The following is a 21,671-nucleotide window of genomic DNA, read 5'->3' as shown; positions in this document are numbered from 1 at the left end:
TTGAATGACCCGAGGTGTGTGATGCCTCCTGGAGCAAAGTGTCGAGGCAGCTTTGCCCCTCCCTGATGTGGTGCAATATCTGCAGGTTTGACTCCAACTCCCTGGCACCCTTCCAAAATTCCTCAAGCTGCAAACACTTACTGCAACACAGTGTGGAGCTGGAGGAACACATCAGGCCAGGCAGCATCTGAGGAGCAGGAAACTTGATGTTTCAGGTCGGGTCCCTTCTTCAGTATCTGCAGTTTTTGCTATTTCTGAAACACTTACTGTAGATGTCTTCACCCTTGAACAACTTTGCCTCATGGCTCCCCCAAGCTGCAGCAGCAGCATATGAACCATCCTACCATTCCTGTTGTACTTTTAATTTAAGCTCTTAGCTCATCATTAGAGTATCCCCACTCTGTGCACCTTGTTCTAATTGATTTGTTTTTAAATTGCTTGGGTTATAACATAATACTGAACCCAGCTTAATGCTTGAAGCTGCACTTACTATGTCAGTCAATCAGACAGGTAATGAGGTACAGAGGCAATGTGTCTATGAATGTGAGCTTGTACTTCCAACAAAGTGTCACCCATGTCACCAACATGCTGTCAGGACATTTTCATTTTTGCTCCCCTCCCACTTTGTGATTGGCCAAGTGAAGCTCGTGGTTGGCAGCAACTGACCTGGAACGCAGCTGGGCTTGAAGTGGAGGAGCCAGTGTTGGGCTGGAGTGGACAAATTCAGAAGTCACGCAACACCAGGTTATAGTCCAACACGATTATTTGAAAACACAAGCTTTTGGAGCACGACTACTGCATCAGGTGAAGTGATGAAAGCTGAGCTTTAAATATCCTGCCACCAATGGGAATCCCAGAAAGCTCCTTCAGTGGCGAGTAGTTCTGCCGATAGAGGTGTGGTGCATACATGACGAGATGAGGAGCATAAAATTGTGGTAAGAAAACTTAAAAGAGGGAAACCCTCCATGACACTCCCATGAAATTGATACTCAGCGGATTTTTAGTAAAATTCAGCCCCTGTTTTTAAATACAAGTTTTGTAAACATTAGCAATCTTCAAATATTGTCTATATAGCTTACACTGAATGTTCAGAGGTGTCTGCAATGGGAGGACTTTCTGAGTTATGGGTTAAAAGCAATGATTCAGCTCATGTACATGGTCTCCTTATGTCTTGGACACATACTAGGAAGTGAGAGAATACTTTCACAGGCCCTTTATAGTAACAGCTGTTTAGATATAATCTGAAGAATCGAGTCAGCTGATTGTTCCTAAAGCCAATACCTGTGCATTGGCCTTCAGGAATGGCACTCCTCCTATGTAAACATGATAAGCATCTACCCCTGCTCTTCAAAGCAGATTCAATTTGTCATTTAGCAGCCTGCCAAAATACTAAATAAAAACCGAAAGAACTGCAGACGCTGTAAATCAGGAACAAAAACAGAAGTTGTTGGAAAAGATCAGCAGGTCCGACAGCTTCTATGAAGAAAAATCAGAGTTAACGTTTCTGAGAAAGGTTACCAGACCTGAAATGTTAACACTGATTATTTCTTCACAGGTGTTGCCAGACCTGCTGAGCTCTTGCAGCGACTTCTGTTTTTGTTCCTGCCAAAATACTACTCATTTTAAAAGAAAATAGCACCTGGAAAGATTATACACTGAAATAGTTTCAACAAATTTTGAGAAAAACAATAAAATACTTCAACTTAAAACACTAGAAAGGGATCTTGAGTATCAGAAATGATTCGAAAGATTAGTATTGATATTAACATGATTGAATTATTGAGCCTGATTATGTGAAAACACAGAATAAATATTGTATCCATTAAAATATATTAATTTTGGGGCATTTATAGTCTTAATGATAGGAATATATAGACCATACAGCCCATTAAGCCAGCTCCACCATCCAATACAGTCATGGCTGATTGAACACATCAATGCCCTTTACTTTTGCCAGTGCCATAGCCCTGTATGATGCTGGTAATCAGAGATCCATCAATCTCTACTGAACTATATTCAAAGGCCAAGCTTTCATAGTCCTCTTAGTAGAGAATTCCAAAGGTTTGAATCCCTCTGAATACAAGAAAATTCTCTTCATCTCGGACCTAAGTGGTATTTCACTTATTTTTAAATTGTGCCTGTGGTTCCAGACTCCACAATCAGGAGAATTATCTTACCTGCATCTTTCCTGTCTATCCCTTTAACTATTCTGTAGGTTTCAATGAGATCACCTCCCATTACTTGAAACTCCACAGAATACAGGCCCTGTTCACCCAATCGTCTTCATAGGACAGACCCTCCATCCCTGGAACAAGCCTCCTGAATCTTAGTTGCACACCCTCTGAGGCAGCAATGGGCCAGATCATCAGTAAAACGATGGAAAGTGTCATCAACAGTACTATCAAGCAGCACCTACTCAGCAACAGACTGCTCAGTGATGCCCAGTTTGGGTTCTGCCAGGGTCACACAGGCCACTGGTTCAAACGTGGAATCCTAGAATCCCTACAGTGTGGAAGCAGGCAATTTGGGCCATTAAGTCCACATTTACCCTCTGAACAGCATCCCACTAAGACCCATACCCATACCCTTTCCCTGTAAGCCTGCATTTCCCATGAGTAACCAACCTAGCCAGCATATCCCTGGACAATTTATTACGGATAATTTATCATGGCCTATCCACTTGTCCTGGACAGAAGAGATGAATTCCGGAGGTGAGGGTGACAGCCCTTGACTTCAAGGCTGCATTTTATTGAGTGTGGCATCAAGGAGCCCTAGCAAAACTGGAATCAATGGAAACCAGGGGGACAAACTCTTTCTGGTTGGAGTCATACCTGGCATATTGGAAGATGGTTGTAGTTGCTGGAGATCAGTTATCGCAGCTCCAGGACAGCTCTACAGGAGTTCCTCAGGTTAGCGTCCTTGGCCTAACCATCTTCAGCTGCTCCATCAGTGGCCTTTTCTCCATCATAAGTCAGAAGTGGGGATGTTCACCAATAATTGCATAATGTTCAGCTCCATTTGTGACTCCTCAGATACTGAAGCAGTCCATGTTCAAATATAACAAGATCTGGACAATATCCAGGCTTGAGCGACATGTGGCAAGTAATATTCACACTACACAAATTCCAGGTTATGACCATCACCAATGAGGGACAATCTAACCACTGTCCCTTGACATTCAATGGTGTTACCATCACTGAATCTCTCACGATCAACATCCTGGAGGTTACCATGGACCAGAAACTCAAATGGACTCACCACATAAACACAGTGGCTACAAGAGAAGATCAGAGACTAGTAATACTATGGCAAGTAACTCATCTCCTGAATCCCCAAAGCCTGCCCACCATCTACAAAGCACAAGTTAGGAATGTGATGGAATACTCCCCACTTGCCTGGATGAGTGCAGATCCAACAACACTCAAGAATCTTGACACCATCCAGGACAAAGCAGCCGCTTGATTGACACCACATCCACAAGCATCCACTCCCTCCACCACCAACGCTCAGTAGTAGCAATGTGTACCATCTACAAGATGCACTACAGAAATTCACCAAAAATCCTTACACAGCACCTTCCAAAACCACGGTTACTTCCATCTTGAAGGACAAGGGAAGCAGGTACTTAGCAACATCATTACCTGCATGTTACCTTCCGAGCAACTCATCATCCTGACTTGGAAATATACTGCTGTGGATTCACTGTCGCTGAGTCAACATCCTTGAATTCCACTCACCCACCCCTCCAAGCCCCCATGTCTACCTGTAGCTCACTACTATCTTCTCAAGTTTAACTGTGGAACTGGGGCAAGCTGCAGGCTTTCTGTAGGCATACAGTTATAAACAGCCGCCATAGTTAAATCTCTATACCCCTTTCAAACCTCCCCTATATACACAATGGAATGGATGGACACAATGGAAACACAGGTGTTATAGGCAGGGAGAAAGACTAGGAAAGCACTTTAGGGGTCCCTGTCCACAGTAATTACTGACATAATCCTTTTGCTGATCAGAACACTGTTCCTTTGACCCCCTTCTCCAGAAACTCTCACTTGTTTGCAGGAGGGACAGGGTGACTACTTTATACTTATAAAGGTCTTTATCAATGACACTGCACTCTGTGGTAAGGGCGTGGAATGCCCTGCCTGCCAATGTAGTTAACTCAGCCACATTAGGGGCATTTAAACAGTCCTTGGATAAGCATATGGAGATGATGGGATAGTGTAGGGGGATGGGCTTAGATTAGTTCACAGGTTGGCGCAACATCGAGGGCTGAAGGGCCTGTTCTGTGCTGTGCTGTTCTATGTTCTCTCTAAGGCTGCCTTATCCCTTTTAGGTAAAGAGACCAAAATTGCACACAACATTCCAGGTGTAACCTTACCAAGACAGCTGGAATAAGAGGATATTGGATGATAATTTGGATGGAAATAATGTCCAAATGTATGTGGAAAAGCAGGAAATTGGCAATAGGTAATGTTTGTTTGAAGGGTCGTTACATATATAATGGGCCAAATAGCCTCCTTATGAGCCGTAATACTTCTGTAACTACCAGTTAGAAGTCAGAGCTTACAGTAACTAGAAGGGAGAAATAAACTGGCTGTCTTCAAGTTTGAAATGCTTATCATTGCAGACCAAAAACAATTCCTTCTCCTTTAGAGGTCTAGTGGTTTCTGCCAAAAGATTCACAGCTCCAAGTTGTGTTCAGCTGCCTGGGAGCCAATCAAAAAGTTGTTGGCAGGCAGAAGGCCTCTATCATGAATGACTAGCCACAAGACCACAGACCAATCAGCTAGTCAAAGCTCCATTTATACACACCCCTCGGACCAGCTCATCCACAAGCTGGGCTTCCATTACTGCTTGGAGCAAGTAGCTGTGTAAGCAGTACTTACAATGAGTGTCAGGCTACTTGCTTTTTAAAAATACAACATTCCTTCAATGTTAGAGAGAGTAGGAACTGCAGATGCTGGAGAATCGGAGATACAAAGGTATAGAGCTGGATGAACACAGCAGGCCAAGCACCATCAGAGGAGCAAGAAAGCTGACATTTCGGGCCTAGAGTCTAGGCCCGAAATGTTAGCTTTCCTGCTCCTCTGATGCTGCTTGGCCTGCTGTGTTCATCCATTCCATCAATGTTCCTTGTTTTTTAAAATAGTTCTTTTCACATTTCAGTCCACAATCAAAAATATAAAAAAAGGATACGCTCTTTACAACAAAGGAAGAAAAGGACAAAAATGGCAGTAGTGGGTTGTTTGGCCCATCTGAGTCTCCTCCCCACAACCCCACCCCTGCCCCTGGCAACACTCCCATTTCCCCATTCAGCATGATCATGGCTGATCCTTTATGTCATTGCCATACCCCTGCTCTCTTCTCATATCCCTTGACACCTTCAACTTCTATCACTATTTATTTCTTTCTTAAATACAATCAGAGACGTCATCTCCACAACCTTCTATGATATAGCATTTCAAAGGTTTACCACCCTCTGATTGAAGAAATTTCCCCTCATCGCAATTTGAAATGCCCTACTCCTTATCCTGAGTCTTTCTGGGTTGTTTTGGGCCACCCATCTGGCTTGGAGAAATATCATCCCTTTATACAGTCTGTTCAGCCCTGTCAGAATTTTATATATGTCAACAAGATACTGCTCATTCTTCCGAACTCCAGTGAACACAGAACCAGTCAATCCAATCTCTCCTCATAAAAAAACCCTGCAATTCCAAGAATCAGGTGAACTTTTGCTGCGTTCCCTGTACAGTATGTATATATTTTCTGAGATAAGGAGATCAAAATTGCACACAATTTGGGGGCAGCACGGTGGTTCAGTGGTTAGCACTGCAGCCTCACTGCACCAGGGACCCAGGTTCGATTCCAGCCTCGGGCAACTGTCTTTGTGGAGTTTGCACATCCTCCCCGTGTCTGCGTGGGTTTCCTCTCAGTGCTCGGTTTCCTCCCACAGTCCAAAGATGTGCAGGCTAGGTGGATTGGCCATGTTAAATTGCCTGTAGTGTTCAGGGGAGTGTAGGTGATAGGGGGATGGGTCTGGGTGGGATGCTTCAAGGGGCGGTGTGGGTTTGTTGGGCCGAAGGGCCTGTTTCCACACTGTAGGGAATTTAATCTAATCCTCCAAGTGTGGCCTTGCCAAGGCCCTGTACAGTTGTAGTATGACTTCTTTGCTTCTGAACTCAAACCCTTTCTGTGAAGGGCAAGATACCATTTGCCTTTTTAACTGTTCACTGCACCCACATGATTACTTTCAATGTCTGGTGTACAAGGATACCCAGATCCCTTTGCACATCAACATTTTCCAATGATACTCTGCTGCCTGTTTTTCCAACTGAACTGGACAACTTCACTTTTAAACACATTATTCTGCATCTGCCATGTATTTGTCCATTCACTCAACATGTCTAAACTGCCCTAAAGCTATGTTCTCATCAATCACACTGCCTTGATTTTCCTCACGTAAATCTATATTTATTTTATGTAATAGCTTTGGTGTTATTTAAGTGTCCTGTAATTACATCCTTTATAATGCCCTTTTAAATTAATGTAATTGCAACGAACCAGGGATGGTGGGTGAGGAAAGGACGGGAGCCAGTTTAATTCTCCTCACCAGATAGCCTAACATTCAGTGTATCCTGAATGGAACACTAATTAATTGGGGACCTTGCCCAGAGATTGCTTCTAACAAACTGGGGAGTCTTGCTATGATTTGAACCCACAGATGAAGCGTAAAAGCTAGAGTAGGTAAATTGTCACTTTGTAACCAATTTTGAAGACAAAAAACTGCAAAAGGCATTTTTGAATTTGCTTCGCAATTGCACTGAAATACCTGCATTTGATGCAAGTGCATTTCTAGCACAATTAAGGGTTTACTTCTGAGGATTTAATTGCTCCATCCCTCAGACTGTTACAAAATTTATTTATTAGAATTTCACCAAACAGCCAGAAAACCCAAAATTTTAAAAGCAGTGGCTAACAGTTCTCAGGAAGAAACTGAGGATGATGAAGGGTGTAGTATAACAGTGGAGAGATTGAAATTGGAATGGTGGATTTTAGACTGTCAGGAGAAGAAATGAGAAAGAGAGAGAACACAAAGGGAGAGAGGAAAGAGCAATTAGTGAAGGGACAGGCTTTCATGAAAAACGAAGAAAAAGGAACTTGAAGCAGGTCGGTTTGAGCTGAGGACTTAGGAGCATTGCTGTTCCAAATGAAGACACTACTGGCTGAGACTTGAGAGTCAAGGCAATTGGTTTGCTCATTTAATTCTTAAGTTTCAAGAGGCAGACATAAAAGTTTTCATTATGTGTTTAGAGCAAGTGGCAAAACAGCTACGGTGACCAGTCCAACATTGGCCCTGTTTATTGCAGAGTAAGATTTTGGAGAAAGTGCATGAGATCTACTGCCTCTTATCTGAGGAAAGTGCCACTGATTCTGAAGCAGTAAAATGGGTATTTTAAGTTCGCACTAGTCAGCTCATCCTCAGTATTTTCTGAGAAGCTTACTGAAGTCAGGGAAGCTGAACAGCTGCAGAAGAAAGTGTATGACCTTTTCCCTGATGTGCGCTTACATGGTCCATGGCCACAGAAATTCAGCCTGTGGAGGCTAAGGTGGTATAACAAGCTGAAGACTCACTGGTCTAGTTACCTTAAACCTTTCTCATGAGTACTGAATACAGCCAAGGAGGCAATTGTAGCAAGCCATCAAGGTTGCCCAGTGGTAAAAACCTTAGCTCAGTCTGATCACACTGCAGCTGAAGCCGAAGCAGTCCCCAAATGTTACTGTATTAAAAAGAAGGTGCTGAGGAGTAAATGTAGACCCATCTCACAGACTTGTGAATGATGAGTGCGCAGTGATTCATAAGTAATGGTGTCCTGTGCCTTGTGTAATGTGCGTCGATGACCTCTGAGTGTACAGAGATGCCTGGGAACTGTATTTAGTGTAACTGGAAACCTTCTTACAGAAAATACAGTCAGCTACCAAATGGTTAATCTCAGAAAGAGAGAATTTGTAAAGCCCAAGTGACCTATCTAGGAGTTGTAATGGGGCAAAGACAAGTCCTGTGTAGAGGAGCAAAGGTAGAAATAATAGCACACTTCCTCGTTCATACAATGAAACAGGAAAGCACAGTGTTATTGGGAATGTGTGGGTGCTCCTGTAAGTTTATCCCAAACTACAGCTGTATAGCTGTGATGCTAACACAAAAAGGCAAAAGTAGTATTGGCTGACAAATGCCAAACTGCTTTAGAAAAGCTGAAGACTATTTTAATCAAGTGGGCCTGTACTTACGGCTCAAAAGCTTGAACAAGCATTTAAAGCAGACATCTATGTGAGTGCCATTGGGTTAGGAGCTATTCTTCTTGAGGAGAATAATCTGGATTGGAGAGTCCAATGGGGTACTTCTCAGAAAAACTAAACAAACATCTGAGATGGTACTCCACCATAGAGAAGGAAGCTATTAGTTTAGGGCAGGCCCTCAAACACTTTGAGATATATGTCCAATAGACCATAATATACATTGATGACAACTCACTAACTTTTATAGAAATATTTAACAGCCAGAAAACCATGTCATTCTGCTGGAGTTTGTTCCTTGAACCATACCACTGAGAAAACACATTGCTGAGAAAATAAATATAATTGCAGATATCCTATACAGAAGTTAGAGACTTAATTGGAATTGAAAAGTTAACATTGACTGAGTCAAAGAGAGTCAATTTGTGTGAGTGTGATTGTTGTTTTTAATACATTCGAGTCTTTATACATGAATCTCATTTCATTTGTCTAGCAGAGCAAATGTTATGACAATAGGTTAGAAACTCAAATAAGACAGGCATTTTAAATCTTGATTCCAAAGTATGATTTTACAGAGAAGACTTCTATGCGGAATGTCATGAAACTGTAAAAACAAAATCTGATTGGTAGTACTGGGAAGTAATACCTAAAGGTGTCAAAGAACCTTTAAACTGACAGGACTGTGATCACTTCTAGCCCCAAAGATAGTGAGGGTCTGACCGTTCTCTGCTCAATAGCTTGCCAGCCCCATGGATTATGTCCCAGACACAATGTGTGTTTTCCCTGTACCAGCCTGGGTTGAAGTATTGATGTGCAATGAAGGGCACAGTCAAAGAGTCATTGTCTAGTTACTCCTGTGATGCAGGAAAATGCCCTCTCTCACTTCAAGTGCTGCCAGCCTGTTAGAAAAATGAAATGGGACAAAAGAACTACAATCAGCTACAAAAATCAAGAATCTCAAAAAGACTGTTCAACCACCAATTACATGCTACAGGTAACCTTGACCGCAATGATCACAATATTCAACTATTCACTTTTGTAAATGACTCAGAAACTGATTGTAAACCTAGTTTCTTAACTTTTACCTATTTGGGCTCACCTCTTATTTCTAATCCATGTGCACGTGTTGCATACTCATTCGTCTCACGTTTTGTAATTAGATTAATCTTTTTTGTTAATTCAAGAATGCCTGGTTAAATTGGCTCCTTTTAACACAAGTTAATTTCAGTCTAGAAGGAAATCTTCAGCAAAGAAGGGACCCTTTTAAATTAAAGTTTGTTGCAATTAACTGAGCAGTACATGGTTTTTGCTTATAGCAATTGGGGAGTTGGTAAATGCAATGGTTTCTGATAGAGTGCCAAGTTGTCTAAAAATGGACATAATTGATGCTGCAAACTCTCTCTATTTTTGCAAATTGCTGTCAGAAGCTACTCTTTTCTCACAAACTGCAGGAATGCAGTGTGTTTGAAAAATAATCAATGTGAAAGTGGGTCTTACTAGTTGAAATATGAAAGCATATTTAAAAACAAAGATCTCTACTCATGAAATCTTAGTGCAAAGACCTTTCACTGCGTTAGCACATTTGTATTGTAGTTAATTTATTATCAATGTTAGAAAGTAACAACAATTGAATATTACATCAATTTTATGATGCCATCAAAATTAAGACACAGTTGCCTGAGATGCATCCGTGCGTAGAGGTTGGTGTTGCAAAATTGTGTGAAACTGGCCTCTCCTAAATGTCATAGCATGTTGCTAGTTCCAACAGAAGAAAAAGCAATCAGCAATTAATAAGTATTTCATAAGAACATTAGAAATAGGGACAGAAACATGCCAATTGGCTCCTTGAATTTCCTTGGCCATTCCAGGCTTGTTTGATTGTAGCCTTCATTTTTCTGCCTTCCCACACATTGATTTTGATACTCACATGGATCAAAAAAATCCAGCTAACTCAGCCTTAAATATATTCAATAATCAACTTTCACTACTCCCCAGTGGAGAGAGCTCTTGACCTTCCTCCTCATCTTCATCTTAAGTGGGAAGCCTCATTTTAAAATGTGAATCCCAGTTCCAGACAACTCGATGAGAGGAGGTAATCTTCGCAGCTACCCTTTTAAGGTCCCTCAAAATATTGCAGGTTTCAATAAGATCAACTCTCATTCTTTGAAAATCCAATACCTACAGGTCCAACCTATTCAATCTGTCCTCATAAGACAAGCCCTTTGACCATCAAATGAACCTAGTGAACCTTTTATGAACAGCTTCCAATGCAAGTATATCCCTCCTTAAGTAAATAAGTCAAAATTGTACACAGTACTCCAATTGTAGTCTCACCAATGCCCTGGAAGTGCAGCAAGACTGTTCTATTTTTAAATTCATTCCTCTTACTATAGACGTCGACATTCCAGTTGTTTCCCTAATGACTCGTTTTACCTGTGATAATGGGAACTGCAGATGCTGGAGAATCCAAGATAACAAAGTGTGAAGCTGGATGAACACAGCAGGCCAAGCAGCATCTCAGGAGCGCAAAAGCTGACATTTCGGGCCTAGACACTTCATCCTAGACACCCGAAGGTTGCAGGAACAGCAACTCATATTCTGCTTGGGCACCTGAAGGTTGCAGGAACAGCAACTCATATTCCGCTTGGGAACACTGCAGCCCAATGGTATCAATGTGGATTTCACCAGCTTCAAAATCTCCCCTTCCCCCAATGCATCCCAAAACCAGCCCAGCTCATCCCCTCCCCCCACTGCATCCCAAAACCCGCCCAGTTCTTCCCCTCCCCCCACTGCATCACAAAACCAGCCCAGCTCATCCCCTCCCCTCCCCCCCACTGCATCACAAAACCAGTCCAGCCTCTCTCTGCCTCCCTAACCTGTTCATCCTCTCACCCATCCCTTCCTCCCATCTCAAGCCGCACCTCCATCTCCTACCTACCACCTCATCCCGTCCCCTTGCCCATTTCCATCTTCCCTGGACTGACCTATCCCCTCCCTACCTCCCCACCTATACTCTCCTCTCTACTTATCTTCTTTTCTCTCCATCTTCGGTCCACCTCCCCCTCTCTCCCTATTTATTCCAGTTCCCTCTCCCCATCCCCCTCTCTGATGAAGGGTCGAGGCCAGAAACATCAGCTTTTGTGCTCCTGAGATGCTGCTGGGCCTGCTGTGTTCATCCAGCTCTACACTTTGTTATCTTTGACTCGTTTCACCTGCATGCTTACCTTTAATGATTCATGTATAAGGAAACCCAGATTCCTCTGTTCCATTATATTCTGCAGGCTCACTCCATTTAATAATATTCTGCTCTTCTATTCTTCCCATCAAAGTGGAAAACCTGACTACATGCAAAAAGGGAGTCATGCTCAGCATGAGGGATGTGGTTTAATGGGTGAAAGACGTTACAATCTGGTTGGTGGTCCTGGAAATGCAGGAGTCAGAAGCAAGTGTGAAGCCTAGAGCTATAGGGTTTGAAGGTGGCAATCAGCTTGGAAGCCTGGAGTTGTAAGAGTTGGAATTAACCTAGGAATAGGGGTTAGGAAGTAACCTAATTGGTGAAAGTTCAGGGTTTAGGTGCAACACTGATTGGCAGAATGGTTAAATGGGGGTGGAACATTTCTGCTCCTCCTAGCACCCTACTCAATGGAATTACTCAGGTTTTTTGTTAACAGGCAATCTCCAGGTTAGATTACCCTGTGTTCTACTTGTGATGGTGAAGGAAATGATTGCCTGAGGGAAAACCAGTCTTGGGCAGTGCACCTGAAGCTGACTCCAGGCTGTTTATTGGTAATAACAAAGGATACCTTTTTCTTGTTATTACTAATTTTGTAAGTGCCACTGTTTTCTCCTATTGCTTTATGACCTTAGCATGTGCTCAACAACAAAAGAATTTGCTTGTGGGTATTCTGTCCAAAAATATTCAGGAGAACTGCTTTAAACAGACATATTGTGTACATCTTGTTGAACTTATCTTCCATTCTTAAGATTTACAGTGAAACAGTGATGAATTTATACGTACCATAAAGTTGGGGCGTCTCTGCAAGGCAGTATCCATCTGAGAGAGCTAAGTGGTTGTGTGCAGCCATGTTGGCCTCTGACCCTGTCCAGTGTTTCATTCATGTACTGTTTATTGTTTGGATTTTAAAACAAATTCCTTGAAATGGGCTGAAAAAAGAAGAATAGCTGTCATAACAGATGTTAATTGTTCAACTTTGAAATACAGCAATGAAGATGTAAGTATTATCATCAAAAAAGTTCAGGTTGTATATCCTGCACCATACCTACCAATATGTAATTGCCACACAGCAGTAAGAAATCAGTAATGATGGTATCTTCTTATTCTCTGAATCTACACATAAAAATATAAAATAATGAAGCATATCGTTCATCAGGAGCAATTCTATCAAAACAAACTATTGCAGTATGCAAATCTGTCAAGAAGTAGCATGTAATTACATTCGAATGGCAGTATTATCTTGCATTTCCCCTATTGTGGTGAAGGTTTTAACCATGACAATAATCAGATTAGATTTACTTTTTCCTATTTATATATTTTACATGTATTTTGTATTGCTCCATATTATCACAAGTAAACAGTCATCTTTATTATGTGTTCCTAATTGATTATAGATTGCATTCACATGGAATTTGATTATGTTCCAATTTGACATGTTCCCCATAAAAATACCACAAGTAATAGTAAGGGAGTATATTAAAAATGCTAATTCACAGGGTGCATGGTTTGTTGCAAGGTCAGCATTTAATAGCAACCCCTAATTACCCAACAGGAAATGGTGGTGATCCACTTCATGAATTGCTTCAAAAATGTTGGGTGTGGTAACCACACTGCTGTTAGGGAGAGAATTCCAGGATTTTGATCTCTTGACAGTGAAGACGTGGTAATGTAGTTCAACATCAGAATAGATTGTGATCTGGAGAGGAATTTACAGGTGGCAGTGCTGTTGCTGCCCTTACCCTTCTGGGTGGTGGTAGTCAAGGGTTTGCAGAGTACTCATGGAGGTACATTGGTGAGTAGCTGCAGTTTATCTTGTTGATGAAACACACTGCTGCAACTGTGCATCAGTGATGGAGGGAGGGAGTGTTTAAGGTGGCAGACTGATTGTTCATTAAGCAGGCTGTTCTGTCTTGAATGACAAAAGCAAAGTACTGTGGATGCTGGAAATCTGAAATTTAAAAAAGGAAAATGCTGAAGAAACTCAGCAGATTAACAGTTTAAAAAAAAGTTAATGTTTTGAGCTCAATATGACTCTATCAGAACTGCTCTGACGATGGGTCATATTTGACTCAAAACATTAAATCTGTCTGTCTGTCTCTCACTCTCTCCCTTGCTCCTCTCTCTCTCTCTTTCCAGAGGCACTGCCAGATCTGACTCAAGCTTCTTGAGTCTTGTTGGAGTTAAACTCATCTATTATAAAACAGATAGCAGCAGGATATTTAGAAAATGATTACATCATCAGGAAGAGTCAGCACTGTTGTGGTGAAAGGGAAATTATATTTGACAAACTTGAGAGAGTTCTTTAAAGCTGTAACAAGCAGCGAATAAAGGGGAACCCATACATAGAGACATTTCCAAAATCCGTTCAATAAGGTGCCACTTAAAGGTTTACTGCACAAGGTAAGAGTGCATGGTATTGCTCATGATAATTTAGCATGGGCAGAAGAATGGGTAACTAACAGGAAACAGAGATTTGGGATGAATAGATCATTTTCAGAAATGATGGGCCATTGTCATACTGTAACTATTGAACTGCCATAGAGTTCGTTGCTGGGGCCTCAACTGATTATAATACTTGTTAATAAGTTGAACATAGCCAAGTTTGCTGATGATATAATGACAGATGGAAAAGTAAGTTGCCAAGAGAATACAAGGAACCTGCAAAGGGGTAGAGCAAGTTAAGTGACTTGGCAAAAGATTGGCAAATGGATTGTAATCTGGGAGAATTTGAGGTTGCCCATTTTGGTGGGAAGAATAGAACACAATTATTTAAATAAAGAGAGTCTAAAGAGTGCTACAGAATAGGGGCTTTGTGTGTCTTTGCATTTGAATCACAAAAAGTTTGTTTGCAAGTACATCAAATATTATGATGGCAGATGGAATGTTGGTCTTTAGTGTAAAGGGGATGGAGTGGAAAAATCAGGAAGCCTTGCAAAGCTGCATTACACATTGGTGAAAATGAACTTGGTGTACCATGTACAGATCTGTTCTCCCTATTAAAGGAAGGATACACTTAAATAAGAGGTAATTTTGGGGCGGATTCCTGAATTGAAGAGCTAGTTTTATGAGGAAAGGCTAAAGAAGTTAGCCCATGGTCATTGGGATTCAGAGGTGATAACGTATGAGATTGAGGGGACTTAACAGGACAGAATCCAGAAGGCTGTTCCTTTTGTGGGGAAATCTAGAGGGAAAGGGCAGAGTTTCAAAATATGGGGTCTGAAATCTAAGGTGGTGATGAGGAGAAATTTCTTCTCTCAGAAGCTTGTTAGTCTTTGGAATTCTCTTCCACAGAGACCAGTGGAGGTTAAGTTATTTAATGCATTTAAAGCGAAATTTTTGATTGATGAAGGAGTTAAAAATTGGGAAATAGGCAGGTAGGTGAAGCTAAAGCTACGGACAAGTCAGCCTTGACCTTGGTGAATCATGGAACAGGTTTGATAGACCAAACAGTTAGTATTTCTGATGATCTTATAGTCCAGACACATGAACAGTATCCATCATTCCCCTGATTTGTGCCTTGCAGTTGGCGGATGGGCTTTGGAGCAGGAGGTATGTGATTCAATTCTGGCAGAATACCCAGTCTCTGATCTGGTTTAGCCAAAGTATTTATGTGACTGGTACAGTTATGTTTATGATAAATAGTATACTCCCAGGAGCACCAGTGCATGAGATTTGACACATAACATCATTGCATGTGAAAGAGAACTTGTCAGACTCTTTTTGGAGTGATAATGGGAACTGCAGATGCTGGAGAATCCAAGATAACAAAGTGTGGAGCTGGATGAACACAGCAGGCCCAGCAGCATCTCAGGAGCACAAAAGCTGACGTTTCGGGCCTAGATCCTTCATCGGAGAGGGGGATGGGGAGAGGGAACTGGAATAAATAGGGAGAGAGGGGGAGGCGGACCGAAGATGGAGAGAAAAGAAGATAAGTAGAGAGGAGAGTATAGGTGAGGACGTAGGGAGGGGATAGATCAGTCCAGGGAAGACAGACAGGTCGAGGAGGTGGGTTGAGGTGGTAGGTAGGAAATGGAGGTGCAGCTTGAGGTGGGAGGAAGGGATGGGTGAGAGGAAGAACAGGTTAGGGAAGCAGAGACAGGCTGGGCTGGTTTTGGGATGCAGTGGGGGCGGGGAAGAGCTGGCCTGGTTTTGTGATGCAGTGGAGAAGGGGAGATTTTGAAGCTTGTGAAGTCCACATTGATACCATTGGGCTGCATGGTTCCCGAGCGGAATATGAGTTGCTGTTCTTGCAACCTTCGGGTGGCATCATTGTGGCACTGCAGGAGGCCCGTGATGGACATGTCGTCTGAGGAATGGGAGGGGGAGTTAAAATGGTTCGCGACTGGGAGGTGCAGTTGTTTGTTGCGAACCGAGCGGAGGTGTTGTACAAAGCGGTCCCCAAGCCTCCGCTTTGTTTCCCAATGTAGAGGATGCCACACCGGGTACAGTATACCACATTGGCAGATGTGCAGGTGAACCTCTGCTTGATATGGAAGGTCATCTTGGGGCCTGGGATAGGGGTGAGGGAGGAGGTATGGGGGCGAGTGTAGCACTTCCTGCGGTTGCAGGGGAAGGTGCCGGGTGTGGTGGGGTTGGAGGGGAGTGTGGAGCAGACAAGGGAGTCACGGAGAGAGTGGTTTCTCCGGAAGGCAGACAAGGGTGGGGATGGAAAAATGGCTTGGGTGGTGGGGTTGATTGTAGATGGCGGAAGTGTCAGAGGATGATGCATTGTATACGGAGGTTAGTGGGGTGGTATGTGAGAACGAGGGGGATCCTCTGGGGGCGGTTGTGGCGGGGGTGGGGTGTGAGGGATGTGTTGCGGGAAATGCAGGAGACGCGGTCAAGGGCGTTCTCAACCACTGCGGGGGGGAAAGTTGCGGTCCTTGAAGAACGTGGACATCTGGGATGTGCAGGAGTGGAATGCCTCATCGTGGGAGCAGATGCGGCGGAGGTGGAGGAATTGGGAATAGGGGATGGAATTTTTGCAGGAGGGTGGGTGGGAGGAGGTGTATTCTAGGTAGCTGTGGGAGTCAGTGGGCTTGAAATGGACATCAGTTTCTAGCTGGTTACCTGAGATGGAGACTGAGAGGTCCAGGAAGGTGAGGGATGTGTTGGAGATGGCCCAGGTGAACTTCAGGTTGGGATGGAAGGTGTTGGTGAAGTGGATGAACTGTTCAAGCTCCTCTGGGGAGCAAGAGGCAGCGCCGATACAATCATCAATGTAATGGAGGAAGAGGTGGGGTTTGGAGCCTGTGTAGGTGCGGAACCTACAAAGAGACAGGCATAGCTGGGTCCCATGCGGGTGCCCATGGCCACCCCCTTTGTCTGTAGGAAGTGGGAGGAATCAAAAGAGAAGTTGTTCAGGGTGAGGATGAGTTCGGCTAGGTGGATGAGGGTGTTGGTGGAGGGGGATTGGTCGGGCCTGCGGGACAGGAAGAAGCAGAGGCCCTTGAGGCCATCTGCATGCGGAATGCAGGTGTATAGGGACTGGACGTCCATGGTGAAAATGAGGTGTTGGGGGCCAGGGAATTGGAAGTCCTGGAGGAGGTGGAGGGTGTGGGTGGTGTCACGGATGTAGGTGGGGAGTTCCTGGACCAAAAGGGAGAGATGGTTGTGACCTAGAACTTGTGTAGCACGAATGTTAATGGCCATCATCAGCTCAAATTCCATATTGCTAACATCCCACCATATGCCCCATTGTTTTATTCTCTAAGTAGTTGTGAATAGAACCAAATATTGTCCAATCATCAGCAAACATCCACATTTCTAAACTCCTGCTGAAGCATTTGAAAATAGTTTAGCCTAGGAAGCTGCCGGAAGAAAATCCTGCAGCAATGTCCAAACTGAAGATTGTCATTTGACAACTTCACATATTTACTTTGCTTTAGACATAGTCCAACCAGTGAAGAATTTTCCTTGAATTGTCACTGGCTTTAATTTTATTAGGGCTCCTTGATGCCACACTGGATCAACTGCTGTCCTCGTGTTAAGAGCAGTCATATCAAAAACTCCTTTTGAATCAGGGTGTCTGTCTGTGTTCCGACCCAGGCAATAACGAAGTCCTATTGGAACCATCAGAGCATTTTTCAGCATGTTCTTTCAAAGTGCTGCTTCGTCACCAATGCTTTCCATCACTTTGCTGGTGATTGAACCTTGTCAATTTTTTCCACTCTATTCAAGTGGAACTGTTTCTGTTGCAATATTTCTCCTGCCCCTTCAGCTGAAATCAGTTAACTCAAGGACTTGTTTTAATGATGAGTTCATTCCACAGGTGAAAAGTAAGCATTTAGCTGTCCAAACTGATTCAGCACTGGTCACACACTGCACGTCGTATGGGAAAAATTTTAGATTGCTCAAATTCATTACTGGAATAGGCATCTATATATAAGGAGCCCCATGCCTGCTTCAAATCCATTTCCTGAAAGCAGGCTGCTCTGAACTCCAGGTCAGCTGTGTTCAGAGTAAACAAACTATCTGTGTAATTCCACAAGACCACAACTATGGAATCTTAAATGTGAGTTTTAGTGGTGCAAGAGCATACCTTCTGGTTCTGCAGTCTTCCTGGTGACTGCTTATGCCATACAAATAGATTCCTTCCTGATGCCTCCTCCCGCTTCCCCTTCTGACTACCTCCCACTATCTGCAGGTCAACCTTCATGATTGTCTCACATGTCTCCCAACCTTTAACCATCTATCTGAGATACACTTCCAGGAACAGGGTGACCTAAAATTTAAATCATTTTCAACTGTGAGCTGTATAAGTATACACAGTAATCCACTACATTATTTCTCTGTATTTTTGAAGTCAAATACTGAGTATGTCTTAAAATTACCCATTTCAGCACAGGTATTGCTTCCCGTGCCCCAGTTTAGCCAGCTAAACCTCTGCTTTCCAAGTTCTCCCCTTGGTCTGCATTAACTACTTCTACCACTTGTAATAACTGAGCCATAAGAGGAGCCTGCTGTTTCTTGTTCTCCCTTTGACACCTATGTAAGCATATCCTAAGCTGTTTATGCACAGAGATGATCAACTGTTCATCAGTCATGATACTGTTGAGCAAAACTGGAGCATTGCACTAATTATTCCCTTAAGGATACTTCCCTCTGGGTTCTGTTTTCTTACTTCAGTGACCTTGTTTATATTGCACAATCTCACAGTGATAAATGTCCTCTCTGTTCCAGTATTATACAGCCAAAATGCCCTCTGTTAATTCCTAAATTTATATTTTTGTCCTCATTATAGAGATAGATAACACCAATGAGAATTGTATAAACAAATCTATTTCTTTTCTCACTCAGTCAGGTCAGGTAAAGTACAAGGGTCTCATTATCCAATTTGAGAACAGCACACATTGATGTACAAGTGTGATATTTCTGTTCTCCACACTTAGCATCTTCATTTCCTTTGATTTCTGCTTTAGTTTAGATAAGGAAAGTTAGAAACACCTTTGTGCTGTGGGTTCATGTCCATTGACACACACACATAACGGAGTGCCAAGTGCCATTTATACCAGGTAACAGAACTAGATGAGTGAACAGTGTACAAGCTTATTCCACTGCTCAGTCACTGGTGTAATAATACATTGCAAAAGGTACATGGATTGCATACTTATGTCAAGAATTTCAAGTTAGATTGTCCATACTGGCCTGTTATATTTTCTGGTGACACCATTAATGGGTATGTTAACAAAAACAAGAAGGTGCTTTATTATCTGAATGGTGATGGATTGGGAAAGAGGAACATGCAGCAAGACACCATATCCTCGTACACCAGTCGCTGAAAATAAACATTGCAGGTGCAGTACGCAGTGAAGAAGCTAAGTGGTATGTTAGGCTTCATGGCAAGAGAATTTGTGTACAGGAGCAGGGCTGTCTTGCTGTAATAGGAGTATTGTGTGCAGTTTTGGTCTCCTCCCTGAAGAGGAGTGTTCTGGCTACAGAACCAGTGTCGTGAAGATTCAGCAGATTCAGCAGACCGATTCCTGGGATGGCAGGACTGATGTATGGACAGGGACTGGATTGGCTGGGACTATATTCGTTATGAAGAGTAAGAAAGGAATCTCATAGCAACGTATAAAACTCTAGCAGGACTAGACAGGGTAAATGAGGAAGGACATTCCTGATGACTGGGGAGTCCAGAACTAGGAGGCACAGTCTATGAATAGGGCGTAGGCCATTTAGGACTGAGATGAGGAGAAACATCTGCATCCAGAGAATGGTTAGTCTGTGGAACTCTCTTCTGCAGAATGGGGTTGAGGCCAAAATATTGAATGTTTTCAGGAAGAAATTAATACTGTTCTTAGAGCTAAAAGCACCAAAGGTTATGGGGAGAAAGCGGGAACAGGTCATTGAATAGACAAATCAGCCATGATCATATTAAAGAGCAATATTGGCTCAAAGGGCCAAATGGTCTACTCCTGTTCCTATTTTCTATAAGACCACAAGGCCATAAGACATAGGAGTGGAAGTACGGCCATTCAGCCCATCGAGCCACTCCTCCATTTAATCATGGTTGATGGGCATTTCTATTCCACTTACCCGCATTCTCCCCATAGCCCTTAATTCCTTGCGAGATCAAGAAATTATCAATCTCTAATCTTCTAGGTCTCTCTATGTTAATGATCAGCATGTCAGACCACCTGTCAACTCTGTCAAACCGCCTTCCAACTCTGTCAAAATGATTTCTGGAAAAGCCACTATCCCTACATTTAATCTAAAAATCTTAAACTTTTAAAGCCCAAAAAGGCTTTTCAATAAAAAATACTGTGAACATATTTCAAAGAATAATGGTCAAACATGTCAATTATTGGTCCTTTTTTACTATGTAGATGAGTTTTTAATTAGTCTTAAACAATGATGAGACAGAATACAAGAAGCAGACAGAGTGTCGGTGATATGGCATAAGCATAACATTCTCTCCCTCAACATCAGCAAAATGAAAGAGTTGGGCATTGACTTCAGGAAGCAGAGTGTAAGGCACGTCCCTATCTACAACAATGGAGCTGAGGTGGAGATGGTCGAGAGCATCAAGTTCCTGGAAGTGATGATCGCCAACAATCTGTCCTGGTCCACCCACATTGATGCTACTATCAAGAAAGCACAACAACGCCTCTACTTCCTCAGGAGTCTCAGAAATTTGGCATGTCCGTAATGATTCTTAACAATTTTTCTAGATGCACCATACAATGTCTCACTGTGTCTAAGCACTCCATGATCTGTCCTTGTCCGCTATGATGTGCCTATACTACTCGCAGAACAAAGTTTTTCACTGCACTTAGGTACATGAGACTACAATAAATCAAATCAAATCAAATCAAGTCAAGTCAAATCAAGAAAGCATTCTATCTGGATGCATCACAGCTTGATATGATCACAAGAGGTGGTGATGACCTAGTGGAATTATCAGACGCCTATTAATCTGAAGACCCAGGTAATCTTCTGGGGACTTGGGGTTCAACTCTTGCTGCGAATTTGAATTCAATAAAAATCTGGCATTAAGAATGTAATGATGACTGTGAATTGATTGTTGGGAAAAGCCCATCTGATTCACTAGTGCCCTTTAGGAAAGGAAACTAACATCCTTACCTGGTCAGGCCTACATGTGATTCCAGACTCTCAACAATGTGGTTGACTGTGAACTGCCCTGTAGCCAATTAGGGTTGGGCAATAAATGCTGCCTAGCCAGATATGCCCTCATCCCATCAGTGAGTTGTTTAAAAAAAGCTGCTCTGCCCAGGACTATAAGAAATTACAGAGAGTTGTGAACACAACCCAGTTCATCATGCAAGCCAATTTTCCATCCATTGAGTCCATCTACACTTGTTGCTTCCTCAGGAAGGTAGCCAACATCATTGGAGACCCCTCCCACCCTGGTTATAATATCTGCTGTTAGGGAGAAGATACAAAAGCTGAAACACACACACCAACAGATTAAGAACAGCTTCTTCCTTGCTGTTATAAGACTTCTGAATGGACCTCTCAAATTTAAAATTTACTGTTGATCTTGCTGTTTTTGTTCACCTTTTCTGTAGCTGTAACATTGTATTATTTGCTCAGTTCTATTATCCTAATATATTCTGTATGGTATGAGCTGCCTGTACTGCATGCTTAACAAAACTTCTCTTGGTACAAAGTTCCAGGC

General features: G+C 42.7%; 1 protein-coding gene across 2 annotated transcripts in view; it reads right to left on the bottom strand.

Annotated features, from left to right (window-relative positions):
- Positions 1 to 21,671, bottom strand: part of LOC125462991 (bile acid receptor-like) — a 302,499-nt gene that overhangs the window by 67,440 nt on the left and 213,388 nt on the right. For both annotated transcript variants that reach the window (XM_048553571.2, XM_048553572.2), the window contains exons 2-3: positions 12,580 to 12,643; positions 12,314 to 12,459 (exon numbers count right to left, since the gene is read on the bottom strand). In XM_048553571.2, coding sequence (XP_048409528.1) covers positions 12,314 to 12,410 — 97 coding nt within the window. In that variant the 5' untranslated portion in view covers positions 12,411 to 12,459; positions 12,580 to 12,643. The remainder of the gene's footprint in view (positions 1 to 12,313; positions 12,460 to 12,579; positions 12,644 to 21,671) is intronic.

The sequence above is a fragment of the Stegostoma tigrinum genome, chromosome 21, assembly GCF_030684315.1.
Source record: "Stegostoma tigrinum isolate sSteTig4 chromosome 21, sSteTig4.hap1, whole genome shotgun sequence".
In the NCBI taxonomy this organism is placed as follows: Eukaryota; Metazoa; Chordata; class Chondrichthyes; order Orectolobiformes; family Stegostomatidae; genus Stegostoma; species Stegostoma tigrinum.
This window is presented reverse-complemented; position numbering and strand designations above follow the sequence as displayed.